The following is a 16,939-nucleotide window of genomic DNA, read 5'->3' on the forward strand; positions in this document are numbered from 1 at the left end:
TTTCACGTGTACTAGAATTTAAGCTAATAATTAAAGTAATTCATGTGGAGGTCAAATTATGTTGGTACAAATCACTGTTTAGTGGCGAATACATGTGGATGGGTTGGGTTGATATCTCCCCTTTTTGAGTAAATAAGGTAAAAGTCATGTCTCTTTGTTTATATAAAATAACGAGAAAGTATCAAATTGATGTTAGGACGCTCTAATCCATCATGTTTATAAAAGTCTGGATCCGATTCTGGATATCTGGAAATCTGATTTATGTCACTGTCTAAAATTCTGGATCCTTGACGCCCCCCCCCCCCCCCCCCCCCCATCCTGTTGCAAATACAGATAGCTCAAGGATTAGCTAAGAAAGACGGGCACGACACCTCAGTGGTGCGAACTTCGCTTTGTCAAATCATAGGCCCGGTTTTAAATCCAAGGTCAGGTCAGGCTTTTCAGGGGACGCTGGCCACTCATGAATTTAAAACGCCTGGAGCAGTCCGTGTCTATACTGACATCAGTAACTGTTGATCAGGTCTCGCGATGTTGATTTGCGCTATACTAAGGTCCCTTTCAAATAAAGGTTGGGTGTTGGGTGTCTTTACACCTAGTCTTGATGCGCTCACATGGGCGAAGGAGAAGTAGGGAAACCTCACCCCTCCCCCCCCCCCCCACCACAACCCCCCCCCCCCCCCCTAGGGACACCCTACATCGCATGTGAACAAAACCGTGTAGAAGAACACAGGAAAAGGTGACTTATTTTATTTTTAAGAAAACACCTAAAGTAATAACTATTTTCGAGATGTCCTTTTTCTGTGAAATGCCGTAGTCATGATTTTCACGTGAATTCGTAGTTGTTTGTGTTGCAACAGAGTTTATAGTCGTGAGAGTTCTGGTTGGTCTAGCTTGCGTTTTTGGCGATGGCATCGTTGAAGTGACTGGGTCTGGCTACCTTGCTCACGTCAGTGGCGTTAACGTCATTATACAGTTTATGTAAAGGTTGGTTCTCACTTGGAAGCAAGAGCAACACAAGTGAGTCGGTCAAACACAAGCGCAAGAAAATCAAGCAGTTGCGTTCTCTTGCGTTTGCTATTGCGTACCAGTGAGAATCGGAAAATAACGTGTAGTGTTTTTGGTCCTGCGCAGTAATTACATTGCGCAGTGTCTTATGCTTATATATCTATAAAAATTTCTTGATACACTTGGTTGTATCAGCACATGAAGGCAGCATTGCCGAAACGTCGAAAAAATACAATCCAGTGATTCAAGAAATTCTGATTGGTCCAGCTCTTGTCAGTAGCAATGACGTCATTGGCAGGACTGGTTCTGATTGGTCCAGCTCTTGTCAGTAGCAATGACGTCATTGGCGGGACTGGTTCTGATTGGTCCAGCTCTTGTCAGTAGCAATGACGTCCTTGGCGGGACTGGTTCTGATTGGTCCAGCTCTCGTCAGTGGCGATGACGTCATTGGCGGGACTGGTTCTGATTGGTTTAGCTCTCGTCAGTGGCGATGACGTCGCTCATCTCCACTTCCCTCCCCACTCTCACTATCAGAGTGCCTTTTATATCTTTTCTTTGACTGCCTCCTGCCCGCCTTGTTATGATCTCTCGAGTCTTCCCTGTGTCTTTTGCCCGCCTTGTTATGATCTCTCGAGTCTTCCCTGTGTCTTTTCGCCTCAGAGTGGTCTAATTTAGACTTTCCGTGGGAAGAATGTTCTTTCGTTCCTTTGCGGCCGGATTCCGTTTTATGCTTATGCATATCGTCATCAGAAAGGCATGAATCGCTAGACGCAGGAATCCGTTCTTTTTTTTCTTTTCTGTGTTTTCTCCGCCTTTTGTGGTCTCTCTTACGCTGTCTCTCGTCGTCTGAGACGTCGTCACTCGAATCCGAAGCTCGTTCCCGTTGTTTTTTCTTTTTCTTTTCCTTCTTTAGCAGCCTTGTCTCCTCCCCGTCTTGTTCTTGTTTTTCCAGTTTATCGAGCTTCCTGAAAACAGTGAAAATACCTGCGACATCACGCAAGAGGGCAAAAGAAGCACGAGAACAACAGAACCATTAGAAAAATACTGGATCTTTCGTATCTGACAATCAATTTGAACCCCGCTAAAATTCAATCCAGACCACTATACATTAAAGACATCAGATTACAGAAGTAAAAAAAGGGTGTCACGCTATCGTTTTGCACCTCCCTGTGACAAAGGCAGTCAACATGTGGCAAATGATACACTGACACGTACAAGACAATACTCGCCTGAGAAGTTTTCTTTTCTGTTTGTCCGTGAGGGAGGCTAGAAACTCGGCCTCTGGGTCCTCCTCCTCGTTATCAGATGCGAGGATTTGCTGGCAACACAAAGATAACCGGTCAGTTTAGCGGCGAACCCAGGGGGCCGATCCACCCCCATCCCCCCTCTCCCCATCCACCCCCCCACTAGCCCCCCCACTAGCCCCCACCCCCCTTCCCTCACTTGCCCCCACCCCCTTTCCCCCATTTGCCCCCACCCACCCCCCACTTGCCCCCACCCACCCCCCACTAGCCCCCACCCCCCCTCCCCCACTAGCCCCCACCCCCTCTTCCCCCACTTAATTTACCTTCAGCCATATGTTTTGTATGTTGGTGCCCCCCTTTTTTGTTCGGTGCACCCCCACCCCTCCCCCTTCGGGAAGTCCTGGATCCACCCCTGCAGTTTACTAACAGAAGAACAAAAAGGCGAAAGCCTCCGGAACGGGGATTTTACAGGGGCTTTTTGGTGCTCCATATCTTCCCGAGACACTATTCCAGGATCGAAAACCCCCCAAAAAAACAATGCAATGAAAGATTTAATAAAAATAGAACAAAATGTTCTTCTAGCTACGACCCTGGGATGATTTCTGCGAAGCATAGCCTACTTGGTTAGGGTCCTTTGGGTTGAATGTTCGGCCAAGAACAGACTGCTTTAGGGCCAGTCCATCGCTTCGCATATCTTCCATCAGTTGAGCCGGATCCGCCACATCTACAAATACCCATGATAAGACATTAGAGGGGAGTAATAACAATAAGATACATAACAAAATAACAACAAGACATTAGAGGGGTGTGATAACAATAAGATATTAGATGGAAAAATGCCATTTAGATGGGTAAATGCTGTTCAGATAATTAGATGCCCTTTAGATGGGTAAAGGCCGTTTAGATGAGTAATAGATGGGTAAATGTTGTTTAAGATAGGTTAATGTCATTTAGAGTGGTTAATGCTGTTCAGATAATTAGATGGTAAACGGCAAATTGGTAAATGCTTTTTAGACATCCACCTACCTGCAAATGTTGTTGGGTCATAGTTTGCTACAGACACCTTGTTCAGCATTGGACACTAAAAAATGAAATGAGACGAAAGTTTTCAGCTTTTCTTTGAGGTTCATGGCCAACTGCAATCTCAAATACATGTGATAGCCTTCTATTGCAGAAAATTCATTCAAAAGCTACTATGGTATTGGGTTCAGAGAAACTGTGGTGTACATGTGGTCCCAACGGCTTTTTTGAATAAAATTTCTATCCTGCTTCCTGACAAATTCTGATTTACAGAATTCTCATAACGAGTAAAAAATGTTTCATAAATATTCCTTGCATTGCATATGGTAGTTAAATACAACATGGGCTTATATGTTGTGTTCAGCAGTGATTGTTAAATTGTTGAAGTGACTGTTTGTTAGGCTATGAAAAAATAAGAACCAATTACAAACCTTAACAGCCTTAGTGGGTACCCCAATTTACAGTATAACAACCTTTTTAGCCTTGAAAATTCTAGGTCCTTCTAGGTTTGCTGGTGTGTACTGTATTTTACATCAAACAAACAAGTTATTTTACCTCAACAGGAAACAAAATATTAAGGCAGCTTTCTGTAAAATCACAGGTTGCCCTGTTATTTAGCGCAAAAGCTTATAGGGCCTCTCACCTCTACTGAAACGGGTTCAATTCCTAAGAGTATTTTTTTGTTGATCAGTCCTGAATTTGTGAACTTAATGTTTGTCTCTTAGTTCCAGGATGGACCTAGAGTAAATGTGAAGCACCTGGAACATGGTTGATACTGTTTAGGTGCCATATAAATATGAATTTGTGGCTTTCAATGCTGCTCTATGCAGTGCACATTCTCAAGATGTTTATGTTTTGTCAGCTTGACCACATAAAAGTAAACCCAAGATGGCACTACAGTTTTGGTGGATCAGTGGTATACTGTACCTCAGTACAGTTTTGGTGGATCAGTGGTATACTGTACCTCAGTACAGTTTTGGTGGATCAGTGGTATACTGTACCTCAGTACAGTTTTGGTGGATCAGTGGTATACTGCACCTCAGTACAGTTTTGGTGAATCAGTGGTATACTGTACCTCAGTACAGTTTTGGTGGATCAGTGGTATACTGTACCTCAGTACAGTTTTGGTGGATCAGTGGTATACTGTACCTCAGTACAGTTTTGGTGGATCAGTGATATACTGTACCTCAGTACAGTTTTGGTGGATCAGTGATATACTGTACCTCAGTACAGTTTTGGTGGATCAGTGGTATACTGTACCTCAGTACAGTTTTGGTGGATCAGTGATATACTGTACCTCAGTACAGTTTTGGTGGATCAGTGGTATACTGTACCTCAGTACAGTTTTGGTGGATCAGTGATATACTGTACCTCAGTACAGTTTTGGTGGATCAGTGATATACTGTACCTCAGTACAGTTTTGGTGGATCAGTGATATACTGTACCTCAGTACAGTTTTGGTGGATCAGTGATATACTGTACCTCAGTACAGTTTTGGTGGATCAGTGGTATACTGTACCTCAGTACAGTTTTGGTGGATCAGTGGTATACTGTACCTCAGTACAGTTTTGGTGGATCAGTGATATACTGTACCTCAGTACAGTTTTGGTGGATCAGTGATATACTGTACCTCAGTACAGTTTTGGTGGATCAGTGATATACTGTACCTCAGTACAGTTTTGGTGGATCAGTGGTATACTGTACCTCAGTACAGTTTTGGTGGATCAGTGGTATACTGTACCTCAGTACAGTTTTAGTGGATCAGTGGTATACTGTACCTAAGTACAGTTTTGGTGGATCAGTGGTATACTGTACCTCAGTACAGTTTTGGTGGATCAGTGGTATACTGTACCTCAGTACAGTTTAGGTGGATCAGTGGTATACTGTACCTCAGTACAGTTTTGGTGGATCAGTGGTATACTGTACCTCAGTACAGTTTTGGTGGATCAGTAGTATACTGTACCTCAGTACAGTTTTGGTGGATCAGTGGTGTACTGTACCTCAGTACAGTTTTGGTGGATCAGTGATATACTGTACCTCAGTACAGTTTTGGTGGATCAGTGATATACTGTACCTCAGTACAGTTTTGGTGGATCAGTGGTATACTGTACCTCAGTACAGTTTTGGTGGATCAGTGGTAAACTGTACCTCAGTACAGTTTTGGTGGATCAGTGATATACTGTACCTCAGTACAGTTTTGGTGGATCAGTACAGTTTTGGTGGATCAGTGGTATACTGTTCCTCAGTACAGTTTTGGTGGATCAGTGGTATACTGTTCCTCAGTACAGTTTTGGTGGATCAGTGATATACTGTTCCTCAGTACAGTTTTGGTGGATCAGTACAGTTTTGGTGGATCAGTGGTATACTGTACCTCAGTACAGTTTTTATGGATCAGTGGTGTACTGTTCCTCAATACAGTTTTGGTGGATCAGTGGTATACTGTACCTCAGTACAGTTTTGGTGGATCAGTGGTATACTGTACCTCAGTACAGTTTTGGTGGATCAGTGGTATACTGTACCTCAGTACAGTTTTGGTGGATCAGTGGTATACTGTACCTCAGTACAGTTTTGGTGGATCAGTGGTATACTGTACCTCAGTACAGTTTTGGTGGATCAGTGGTATACTGTACCTAAGTACAGTTTTGGTGGATCAGTGATATACTGTACCTCAGTACAGTTTTGGTGGATCAGTGGTATACTGTACCTCAGTACAGTTTTGGTGGATCAGTGATATACTGTACCTCAGTACAGTTTTGGTGGATCAGTGATATACTGTACCTCAGTACAGTTTTGGTGGATCAGTGATATATTGTACCTCAGTACAGTTTTGGTGGATCAGTGGTATACTGTACCTCAGTACAGTTTTGGTGGATCAGTGGTATACTGTACCTCAGTACAGTTTTGGTGGATCAGTGGTATACTGTACCTCTCTATCAGTGTTGACATGTCCCCATTTCCCACAACGTATACACTTGACATTACGGACCTTCAAACAAAGATAAAGCAAAGATATTTAAAAAGATAAAAAAAAAACTATGAACATACAGCTCTAAACACAAGGCCTAGCCAAAGCAGACCTCAATATTTTAGGAGAGGTATAATACACATTAAAAATACTAGAGGGGAAGGGACATAATAGACATTAAAAATACTAGAGGGGAAGGGAAAGTACCTACTGGTCATTTTCTTATAGGGAAGAGGGCAACACCTAAAAAGGCACTTACAAGCCATACCCAGGATTTTTCTCCGGGGGGAAGGAGGGGGAGGGGGAGTTTTCTGATAAAAATCAGGCCACCCCAAAAAAAATGGGATTTTTATGCCATTGCAGTATCTCCACGGGAGACCCTGGGTACGGGCCTGCACCAATACATGTATTGAGGTTATAGTATTAAGTATGTAATCACGATGGATACTGGTTTCACCAAAAAAGCACAATAAAGACAATTAACAATGGTGAACAACTTTTTTAAGCATTGTAATAGAAGTAGGCACAAAAGTGCTTCACTTACAGGAATTCCAAAAGGCTGGTCTCTTATAGCTAGGTTAAGGTCCTTCGCATACCTGTAAGTACCAGGTAAACATTATGTGATTAATCATTTTAGTTTTCAGATGAGATAAAGGTTGTCCACCTTAAAAGACATTTCCATTAGAAAAGTCAGTATACCCATTTCTTGTATATTCTATCGTAGTCAGCATTCCATCATAACAATATGTAACACACCCTTTCTAATATTAGAAACATGCTTTTTAGGTGGACTTCATTTTTAGGATCATCTGTATTATACACGTTGAGAGAAATCTCCAGACATAAAATTATAGAGATTCAAATAATTCAAATTGTTGTGATGACAAAGATCTTGAACTCTGTGTATGTTTTTTGGCAATTAAACATATACTGTACATATACTGTACATATACTGTACATATACTGTACATATACTGTACATATACTGTACATATACTGTACATATACTGTACATATACTGTACATATACTGTACAATCGTCACAACAACAACTTCTTCTCTTATCAATTTCTTGCTGTGTTTTATACATTTGCTTAGATTAGGATGACATAGTACATTTTAGGGGTAAACATTGTGGCAGCCATCAGGGACTAGCCACCAGCAGCTGGATTCTTGAGTACACTTATTACAGTAAGTAAAACTCCATACAGTAACTAATTTAATATCGATTATCATTTGTGTCCCTCACGCTTCTCTTGGAGCTCCCTTCTGCCATTCAAATCTTGGTTCCTCTTCTTTCTCCTTTGGCAGTTTATCTGGAATAAAATCAACCCCCGAAACATCAATAAACCAACTCCTCGCTTGATTTGGCTATTTGCCTAAATCTCTGTAATGATGATTAAAATAAATCAATATAAGATTGAAATGGTATATTTTCCGCCCCTGTGAAACAGAGTATTTCACTGATGTTTCCAAAAGAGCTTTGATAGTTCATTAGCACAGATTTTCTTCCCCAAAGATTACTGCCATTATAATTGTAATTATTTGTTTGCTCTAATTATTCGTTGTTACCTTTCTCGTAGCCTGGTGGGGCCTCATACATAAAGCCAAGACCAGCTTTTAACTTCTCATCCTTGGTAATCATTGTTCTAAGAAAATATTCAAAATAATGTAATAAGTCAGTGCACTGTTTAAATTTTACAACAAATGAAGTTACTGGAAATCACTAAATAATTTCCTATACAATGAATTCTTTTCAAATGACTTTTTTTCTAAATTCTTTACCAACAATATTTAATGATGTTCATTGACTGCTCCGATAGACAAATCGTACCTGTTTTGATATCTCTCCTGTTCCTTTTTGTACTGATAGGCCATATCCTGCTCTTTAGTTTTCTCAGAGAGAGCTTTTTGCTCTGCCATCCAAACCTGCAGAAAAAAACATTCACACTCAAAATTGCTGCCACAGAACTCTGTCTAAAAAACCTCTCATTTAAGCAGACATCTATAATTACGGTCTCCATTTATGTATCAGGTTTTAACTTTAACAAAATGGCTCTATATTATGGCAATGATCTTTGGGGTAGAAAATCTATGCTAAGGAACTATCTTAGTTCAAAGAAATTTTCTTTATGACACTAATCTTATAATTTACAAAGTTCTTTCACGTCTTACCTTTTTTATGTTCCATTTAGAACCAGGATGAAAATCCTTCTTGTTCATAAACTTTGCGAACGCCATTTTAGATGTCCTGTAGGTTTTTTATTGCGTTTTACCCTGTCCAAACTCTGCCACAACGCAACACAACCCCAAAACACAAGTCCAAAACAGTACTCGCTATGTAACCTGGCATTCTCTTCTCTAGACGACTTGGGCTACCTGTGGAGGCGCGTAATTTCGAACCGCCATATTGTTTTGGGCTTGTGTAAGAAATGCTGAAAACCTTCATCTTCTTTCTCTCTTTTTTTCATGGCTCTAGCTATAAAGCAATGCAGTAGATTACCAAGCAATACATGGAATCTCACTGTATTTATTTGTCGCCGTGTTTCCACGCGCGATTCACCGTGTCGCCGCCGAGTGGTTGTTACAGGTGTAGGTAAGAGCAGGGAAGTATAGAGTAAGTCAGGCCCGTACCCGGGGGGGGGGGGGGGGGGGGGGGAAGGGAGGGGGGGGTGCGAACAGCCGAAGGTCCCCTTTCGGTTCTCAATAGACGTGCTATTTGTAGACAAAACTATAAAGGATGAGCTATATTACTCTGGTATGTAGTCAAATCCGAATATAAAAGTCCCGTGGAGATACTGCAAAGGCATAAAAGTATCATTTTTTGTTGTTTTTTAACGGGTGGTCATATTTTTATGATGATGATGATGATGTTTTATTGGTACCATATAACTTTACATAACGTTTCATAGGTTGTTTCAACCAATAAATTTCTATATTTCCTATCAGAGAACTTCAGGGCCCAATGGGACTTTACCTTAACGAGCTAGTAGACACAATGAAAATGCAAATTAGTTTGGATGCGGTTCTGAATTATGTAAAAGGCCAACCAAAGGGTGACCAATTATTTACTTAAGCTTAATAAAATCGAACATTCATTTTCCAGTCTATAATTAATAGATAACATTTGATAACTCAATGAATGAGGTGTGTGCTGCAGAGAACTTCAGAAGCAGTAGAAACAGAATTTGTTAGGCCAAATTCTGAAGATACAGTAAACCATGAAATTCTCTCTAATTTGGTTAAAATGTGCCTCGTTTTGCCACACACTCTCTTGTCAGTTTTTGTTACATAATCTTAGCTTCTACCTCGAGGCGTTTGCGAAAAGTCTTCCACACAGCCTAAAATTTACATGGGTCTTCCCTCATTAGATACCCATTAACTGTGAAATTTATAGATATAGATTTATAGATTTCAAAAATTGATCATTGCTTTCATCGATTGGTTACCTCAGTCTCAAAAGCGATTGTCCAGGGAAGCACCAACTTGCTTGGTGTTTTGTAGTTTGATCCTAAATAGAGATGATTGTTAACTGGAGTGGTTAGTTTTTTGCTTGTGCTGCGATCCTACCCTAGGGGACGGATTTAGGGTTAATTACCCTCCCCCCTCCCCATTTTTGGCCAATTTCATATTTTGTATGTTTCTCCACTGTACTAAAATATCTGCCCTGAACAGGTTAACATGAAATGATGTTATAGGAAGGCCATGTGTGTTTGTTTTTACTGCAATCCTCCAACTTGTGGCTGGTTCATCATGGATTTAATTAGTGTATTTAATTAGTTTATGAACACTCATTAATTGTTTCAGGTCTTGTTACACCTCTTGGGTCTGGCACAGAGTATGTTTGGCGGAGGCTGATAAATGGGGCATGTGGACTTGCTTGCATTTCTGATAAAGGTAGTCAACAAAACATGGAAAATATGGCATGGCATGCAAGTCATTAAACTAGGCCCTTACCAAGGGGGGGTACGGGGGGTGCGAACAATGGGCGAAGGTCCACTTTCGGTTCCCAATGGACATGCTATTGGTAGACAAAACTATAAAGCATAAGCTAGATCACTCTGTTACGTAGCCAAATCCGACAATAAACGTCCCGTGGAGATACTGTAAAGGCAAAAAAAAAATTCCCTTTTTGTTCTTTCAGGGATGGTCAGATTTTTATCAGAGAACCCATTCCCTCCCCCCTCCCCCCAGAAAAATTAGGTCCACTTTTTCAGATTCCACACCCCCCAAGAAAAGTCCAAGGTACAGGCCTGTAAACACATCCTTTTATGTATCCATGTTTTTTATCCAGATATTCTTGATGATCTGTCTAATACTAGTCCTTGGAAATAGAAGATTAACATCATAATGTTTGATTTTTTTTATTATAGATTACAATGGAATCCCTTCAAGAATAGGTAAAAAAGCTTATTTACAAACTACTTTTTTTTTATTCCATCATGCATTCTGCACCATACCTGTCAACTCTCCCGCATTAGCAGTCTCAAGATTTTGGACCCCTTCTCCCACACTCCCATGTGGAGCAACAAATTTCTCGCTTTTTTTTTTAGAAAAATCCTTCTATTGAAAAACAACATTTTGCCTATTTTCTATCAGTTAAAAATAATAATTTCTTGTGTAGCGCCATTGTGCACGAGAGCTGTCTGACTGGCAAATGTTTGCTGGGTGCTGATTGACTTAATAATAGCATAAAAGCCATTTAGCTGCTTTAGCTTTTGAGCCCCTTGTAAGGGTATTCCCACCTCTCCCCCCAAAATAAATATACCCCCCATTCTCAAGCCTTGAGATTTTCTGGTGTTGAAAGGTACAGTGTGCTGCACTGAAGACATAAACAGTGCAAGCTTTATTGGAAAGGTTCATAAACACCAGCAGGTCACAAAAATATCCACAAATCTTTGCATTGTTTTACATAAGCTCCAGGGAATTTTTGCTGGTTTGCACATGAAATTTACCTCAGACCAACTGTTATACTGTATAAGGTGTTTATAGTCCATCTATTCAGTGGGCATGTGGAATTAAAAACTAGACTATCGTTTTAAACTATAATTTTTTGTCATTTTGTTTTCTTTCCTAGCTGGATTTGTACCAGCAGGAACTGGAGAAGGAGAATTTGATCAAACTAGCTGGCACAAATCTGTGGTATTGTAATTGTTTGGTGTTTGACTTTCAGACACTGCATTTATATTTCTCAGATGACCCTATAAAACATGTTTTGCGAATGTTAAGAACAATTTTAAGAACAATCTTTTATTCCTTAGGACAAGAGGAGTACATCTGATGAAGCATACTTCGCAGTTGCAGCTGCACAAGAGGCTTTTGATAGTTGTGGGTGGACTCCAGCAACACAGGAGGAAAAAGAGAAAACAGTAAGTTTAGTCTGATATAAGGTAAATCAACACTGAATATAAATGTACATATTTTTTTGCTTATTCCATTCCCCATTCACATGTGCAGTGTGTATTGTATTATAGTGTATTGTATTATAGTGTATTGTATTATAACTCACTAGCTGAGGTACTGTATTATATTATCAACACTACGTACCACTCGTCTGTTGCAGGGTGTGTCAATTGGTACTGGAATAGGAGACACTAAGGGTCTTCCTGAAATGGGGGCAATACTGAAAAATCAGGTTAAAGTTGTTCTGTATTATTGTTGAATAAGTTCCTTTAGTGTATTTTTTAAGTTTTGCCTGATTTTCTGTTACTCAAATTCTTGTTTCCCATTTTGTTGACTAGGGTTACAAGAAAGTTGGCCCGTTTTTTGTGACTAGAAGTCTTCTGAGCATGTCTTCTGGGATAGTTAGCATGTATTTCAATTTGCAAGTAAGTTTTCTAGGAGACCGAGAGACAAGAGTCCAGAGTAGTGAAAGATTAATAAAATGCTACTGTATACTATGCTTTTAGGGACCAAACCATGCTGTAGCCACGGCTTGTGCGGCAGGAGCCCATGCTATTGGAGATGCATATCGTATGATTGCTCATGGTGATGCCAATGTCATGCTTGCTGGAGGAACAGAATCTGCTATCACCCCACTGTGTATGGCAAGCCTTTGCAAGTGAGTTCACTGCTCCAATGAGAGAGGATGGAGAGAAGAACTTATATCAATTTTGGCCAGACAAAATGTGCTTTGTTGGTCTGCTTATGCACATATGAGAATTATGGAATGTAATTGTTCAGGGCCCGAGCACTGACCACCAAGTACAATGACTCCCCGCATGAGGCCTCCCGTCCATTTGACAGGGATCGCTCTGGTTTTGTCATTGCTGAAGGAGCAGGCATACTTGTTCTTGAGGTTAGTGTGTTTGTGTGGGATATGCAACCTCACATTGAATGTGAAGTGAACCTCACATTGAATGAAAAACATGTACTGCAAATAGGCTTGCAGGTTCTGCTACTCTTAAAACATGAACACAATATTTATGTAGTTTTATTCAAGCAAGTACATACACAAAGATATGTTAAACCTTTAATCTCTTTTCTTTTATTACTAGGAGCATCAGCACGCAGTTAGTCGAGGTGCACATATCTACGCTGAGATGCTGGGTTATGGGCTTTCAGGTAGGAGTGTTAGTGGGCACAATATATAGTGATTCTCTACGTATCTGAGAGTGTTTATTCATCCAATTACTCCTGAATTCGGTAGCAATACAATATTCATGCTCCTTAAGAACTAATGTTTGTACAAACAGCGTTTCATGAAACAATTGTATGAAGGACAATCATTAGCTCTAATCGGGACTCTCTTGGGAAAACGGAGTCCAACATGGGATTTATCTGAGGTAAACTCTCCCTTACTTATCAACTCCATTTCATAGGAGATGCTCACCATATAACAGCACCTAGTCAGGACGGTCGTGGTGCTTACCTTGCTATGAGCAATGCCCTTAGAGATGCTGGACTTAGCCCATCTGACATACATTACATCAATGCACATGCTACCTCAACCCCACTAGGTATGTCTTCTACCCGATCAATGCTAGGTATGTCTTTTACCAGCATCACTAGGTAAGTCTTCTACCTCAACACTACTAGGTATGTCTCCTACATCAACATCGCTAGGTGCAAATAATGGGCATGTCTCTATACCAAAACCGCACCATTTTTAAAAATATATGTTGTTACATGTCGTCAGGTGATGCTGTGGAAAACAGAGCTATTGTCCGGTTGTTTGCCAATGATAACAGACAACATGAGTTAAAAATTTCGTCAACAAAAGGTACGAGAAAAAGTAACACAGAACAAGAAAAAATAGAAATAGAGAAAAACTATGGACTTATATTATTGTTGCCTCTTAGTAGAGCTGTCTGTGTCCATTTATGGGAGTGATGTCTGGGAGTGGAGCTGTCAATGTCCATTAGTAGAGTGTTGTCTCTGTCGTGTTGAGTATTTAATCATTCGTCACGCTCTGGTTTGCCATCCAGGAGCTGTTGGGCACTTGCTGGGGGCTGCTGGCGCCGTGGAAGCCATATTTACTATCTTAGCCCTAAAAAAGGTAACAACAACGCAACTTTAGGGATTAGTATAAGTTAATCATATGGTTCGAGTACAATTTGGGAATAATTTGCACGAGTAAGTTTTTTTAAAAGCCCAAATTGCATCTCAAATTTAACAAGAAATCGCATGATTACAGTTTTATAATGTACATGGAAAAGTTTATAATAACAGACCCATTATCTGTGCCAAAATATGTTCGTGATTTGGAGGAAATATGCCAGATAGAGTGCGTTAATCGTCTGGCTTTTTGAGTTTTCCATTGTTCATTTTTCATAGAAACGATTCAGATTTCATTGAAACAGACACATTTGTGTCTAAAAAAATGTTCGTAGTTTTGAGGAAAACGGTTGAAATATACCAGACAGAGTCCATTTCAGAGTGCGTTTTACGTCTGGCTATTTAAGTTTTCCATTGTTCAATTCTTTGTAAACCAATCAGCGTCCACACTGAATTTTCTATTATAAGAACCTTTTTTATAAGAACGTCCAAGAACGTACCAAGAACATGTAGAGTCTCAAGTCTCAGATAGTAGAAAAATATTATTTTATTTAGTTTGCGTTCTAGAATGCAGGAATTACCTGTTTTCTGCATTGAATTACCTGTAAACTGCAATGCTCTCAGTCAATCAGAATCGAGTAATAATTTTCCCATGTTTTTTTTTTTTTTCCCATGTATGTGATTTTATGTCGTTTCTTTTATCTGCGTTTTACAGCGCTGGAACCAAAAGTTTAGAGAGGCAGTTCTAATGCATTCCGAATACCTGGCAACTCTACCGGTTTTCGCGGGAGACTCCCGGTTTTTAGCCTTCATCCCTCGGCAAAAAAGTCGAAACTTCCTCAACATTTACTGTAATCTCCCGGGAAAAATTCAGCGAGAATTTCTTACATAGTTCTTGCATTTGAAGCACAATCTCCCGGGTTTTGAGCTTTCAAGGTTGGCAAGTATGCGATTCTCATACTTTCAAGGCCCTCCATCAATGACCGACGAGTATCGGTTCACTAGTGAGAGACTCTTCCAGGATTTTGCTTGAACAAGATGCGAAGTATCAATAAACGAAGGAGTGTTCAAGCGATTTCCATTTTGTGATGCTTTTATTTCATACAACGCCCCCCCCCCCCCCCCCCCCCCTTATAGAAGACTCATTTTCAGGGCGATTTTCGTAGTTTATTAAAAATCTCGAAATCTGCGTTATTATTATTTTTTCTAAATTCAGAGTAACACCTACCGACCTACCGATACCCCAGCTTGAAGCACACGAATTGTTGGCTTAAGACTAACCTGTCAAACTTAACGATTGACGAATCTTTATTTTACGCCAAAAATGTCCTTACAATCTTAGAAAAATAAATGCTACAAAGATTCCCGAATTTACGCACCCTAAGGCAACTTGTGTGAGAGGGGCAAGAGGACCAGTTTTGAACAACAATAAATTCCAGATAGTCAATTAGAGAGTATTTTTAAAGATAATTTGAAAACAGAAGAATTTATTCTTTTTCAACATTTGAGCGCAAGCCGCGCATATTCTAAACTTTTACCCGGCGCTATGGCTAAAATGGGCCTAACCAAAAGTACTTGCTTAATGTAGTTGCATGTCGAACCTGCGTTTATGAGAAATTAGAATCAAAAGTTGAGCATCTGAAAGCGCTTCAAACGAAGCCCACACCAGCTGCCTTGTTTGTTTCACATGTGACAAAGTCGCTCGAGCGGAACTGAGATCCCACATACAAATACAAAAACGAAAAGCGTTTAAATTGAACCAGTACGGTGACATCATCTTTTTTTCCTCTCTCTTCTTTACTATTATATTATTTGTATTTCAAAACAATGTACAGTAATAATGCACTCGTTTTCCAAATAAAACATGTTTATGTCTGTGTCTATAATAGCCTGCGTAGCAAGCGTTTAGCTAAGAATGGACGAGCGCAAAAAATAGAAGTGGGAGGGTTTTGTTCTTTATTTCCGTTGAAACTCTATAAAAACGCTTGCTATGCAGGCTACTCTAATGAAGGAAGATAGAGTACCACTTCGTGCTTGGATGAGCTACCTAAGAGAAAAAGTTCTGCTAAATGGCTTAATAAACCTCCCCACCCTCCCCTACCCCGCTTAAAATCCTGTCTACGGGCTTGTCGTGCATGAGATTTTTCTTCCCGGATCCGGATTAAGATAGCTCTGCATCAAGTTTGCTGAGACAGACAGAAACTTACATTGAAATGATTCTGTCTCGCTAGTGTCACGCACGTGACTAGGTTATCCAATGTTTGCTTTTTTTTCGGAGAAAAAACTGCTGTTGGTGTGGTTAAAATTTTGCTTGTACGGAATTTATCCACAAGAATCGTTTAATATTCTACTCTTCACGGCGATTGCCGGAGGACCTCTAAACCATGCAATTGGTTAGAATTGTCCATACTTTAGGTTCCAAAGCTAACTCAGGAATAAATGCCCTTTTTATATAATCAAATGTCAAGATAGCCCTATTTATCCCTGGGTTAGCGCTAACCTACTTTCTAGGAACCGGCCTCAAAGATCGTGCAAATAACAATCTTATAGCTGGACCTTTTTCAAAAATTGTTGGATGAGGTTTTATATTTGAGATTTTATTTATCGATTCTGATTGGCTAGGAGAGCGTATTTTGAAAAACACGCAATCTGAGGGTCTTCACTAATCAGCTAGCTAAGCTGGGTATCCAGAGTTCGAGTTTACCGAGTAAAAATTACTGAAAATTGGCGTATCAAACAAAGTTTCAATATGTGGGGTTTGCTGTATTTTGAAAATGTATTTTTCAGGAGGAAGTAAGGATCCTTTCTGAAATCACACATTCATATAAATTGTCAATATCATTCTCTTTTTTTTTTTGTTTATTGTGTACATAGGGCCTATGTCCACCAACACTGAATCTACAAAACTTTGATCCCGAAGAGGATTTCCAACGCTTCAACTATGTTGCTAACAACGCTCAACCACTGACTACGGATCCAAGTACCACACGACTTGTTGCTCTGACGAACTCTTTCGGCTTTGGCGGCACTAATGCTTGTTTGTGCATAGGCCAATATGTGGAATGAACAATTACCGAAAACCTATTAAATTGTGGATTTTGATAATGATCTGTTATGCTGTGTTAATTATTTCTTCGGACCGGTGCAAAGTTCTCTTTTCTTTATCTTTTTTTCAGTTAATTAGCCAATCAGGGGTTACCAGCTGTGA

The 16,939-nt window shown here is 40.1% G+C and overlaps 2 protein-coding genes across 4 annotated transcripts; one reads left to right on the forward strand and one right to left on the reverse strand.

The window, feature by feature from the left end:
* Positions 1-732: 732 nt before the first annotated feature.
* LOC5508759 (corepressor interacting with RBPJ 1) lies at positions 733-8,596 on the reverse strand. Of its 3 annotated transcripts, XM_048723328.1 has the most exons (11): positions 8,410-8,596; positions 8,069-8,163; positions 7,807-7,883; positions 7,484-7,550; positions 6,779-6,830; positions 6,196-6,255; positions 3,276-3,330; positions 2,870-2,973; positions 2,235-2,323; positions 1,622-1,970; positions 733-1,579 (listed from the first exon to the last, which is right to left on the reverse strand). In XM_048723328.1, exons 1-11 carry the CDS (start codon positions 8,473-8,475, stop codon positions 1,487-1,489), a joined length of 1,107 nt encoding a protein of 368 aa, XP_048579285.1. In that variant the 5' UTR covers positions 8,476-8,596; the 3' UTR covers positions 733-1,486. The 3 variants fall into 3 exon arrangements, with proteins under 3 accessions (XP_048579285.1, XP_032233462.2, XP_048579286.1); XM_032377571.2 differs by having other exon boundaries at positions 733-1,970; XM_048723329.1 differs by lacking the exon at positions 733-1,579 and having other exon boundaries at positions 1,804-1,970; positions 2,221-2,323.
* Positions 8,597-8,611: 15 nt separating this feature from the next.
* On the forward strand, positions 8,612-16,836 carry LOC5508758 (3-oxoacyl-[acyl-carrier-protein] synthase, mitochondrial). The gene is made up of 14 exons (XM_032377569.2): positions 8,612-8,830; positions 10,042-10,131; positions 10,608-10,634; positions 11,312-11,376; positions 11,496-11,603; positions 11,798-11,869; positions 11,976-12,062; positions 12,144-12,295; positions 12,418-12,532; positions 12,732-12,798; positions 13,056-13,193; positions 13,373-13,456; positions 13,662-13,732; positions 16,606-16,836. The coding sequence occupies exons 1-14, from the start codon at positions 8,704-8,706 to the stop codon at positions 16,795-16,797; spliced, it is 1,395 nt and encodes a 464-aa protein (XP_032233460.2). The 5' UTR covers positions 8,612-8,703; the 3' UTR covers positions 16,798-16,836.
* Positions 16,837-16,939: the final 103 nt, after the last annotated feature.

This window comes from Nematostella vectensis, chromosome 2, assembly GCF_932526225.1.
Source record: "Nematostella vectensis chromosome 2, jaNemVect1.1, whole genome shotgun sequence".
In the NCBI taxonomy this organism is placed as follows: Eukaryota; Metazoa; Cnidaria; class Anthozoa; order Actiniaria; family Edwardsiidae; genus Nematostella; species Nematostella vectensis.

Bases quoted from the DNA above. Each gene is read 5' to 3' on its own strand.
- LOC5508759 (XM_032377571.2), bottom strand. From the start codon at position 8,475: ATGGCGTTCGCAAAGTTTATGAACAAGAAGGATTTTCATCCTGGTTCT. The intron at 7,551-7,806 runs GTAACAACGAAT...ATTTTATTCCAG, and splicing joins CCCACCAGGCTACGAGAAAG to ATAAACTGCCAAAGGAGAAA. The intron at 2,974-3,275 runs GTAGGTGGATGT...GGGTATTTGTAG, and splicing joins TGACCCAACAACATTTGCAG to ATGTGGCGGATCCGGCTCAA.
- LOC5508758 (XM_032377569.2), top strand. From the start codon at position 8,704: ATGGCTCTAGCTATAAAGCAATGCAGTAGATTACCAAGCAATACATGG. The intron at 11,870-11,975 runs GTTAAAGTTGTT...TTTGTTGACTAG, and splicing joins GGGCAATACTGAAAAATCAG to GGTTACAAGAAAGTTGGCCC. The intron at 12,063-12,143 runs GTAAGTTTTCTA...CTATGCTTTTAG, and splicing joins GCATGTATTTCAATTTGCAA to GGACCAAACCATGCTGTAGC.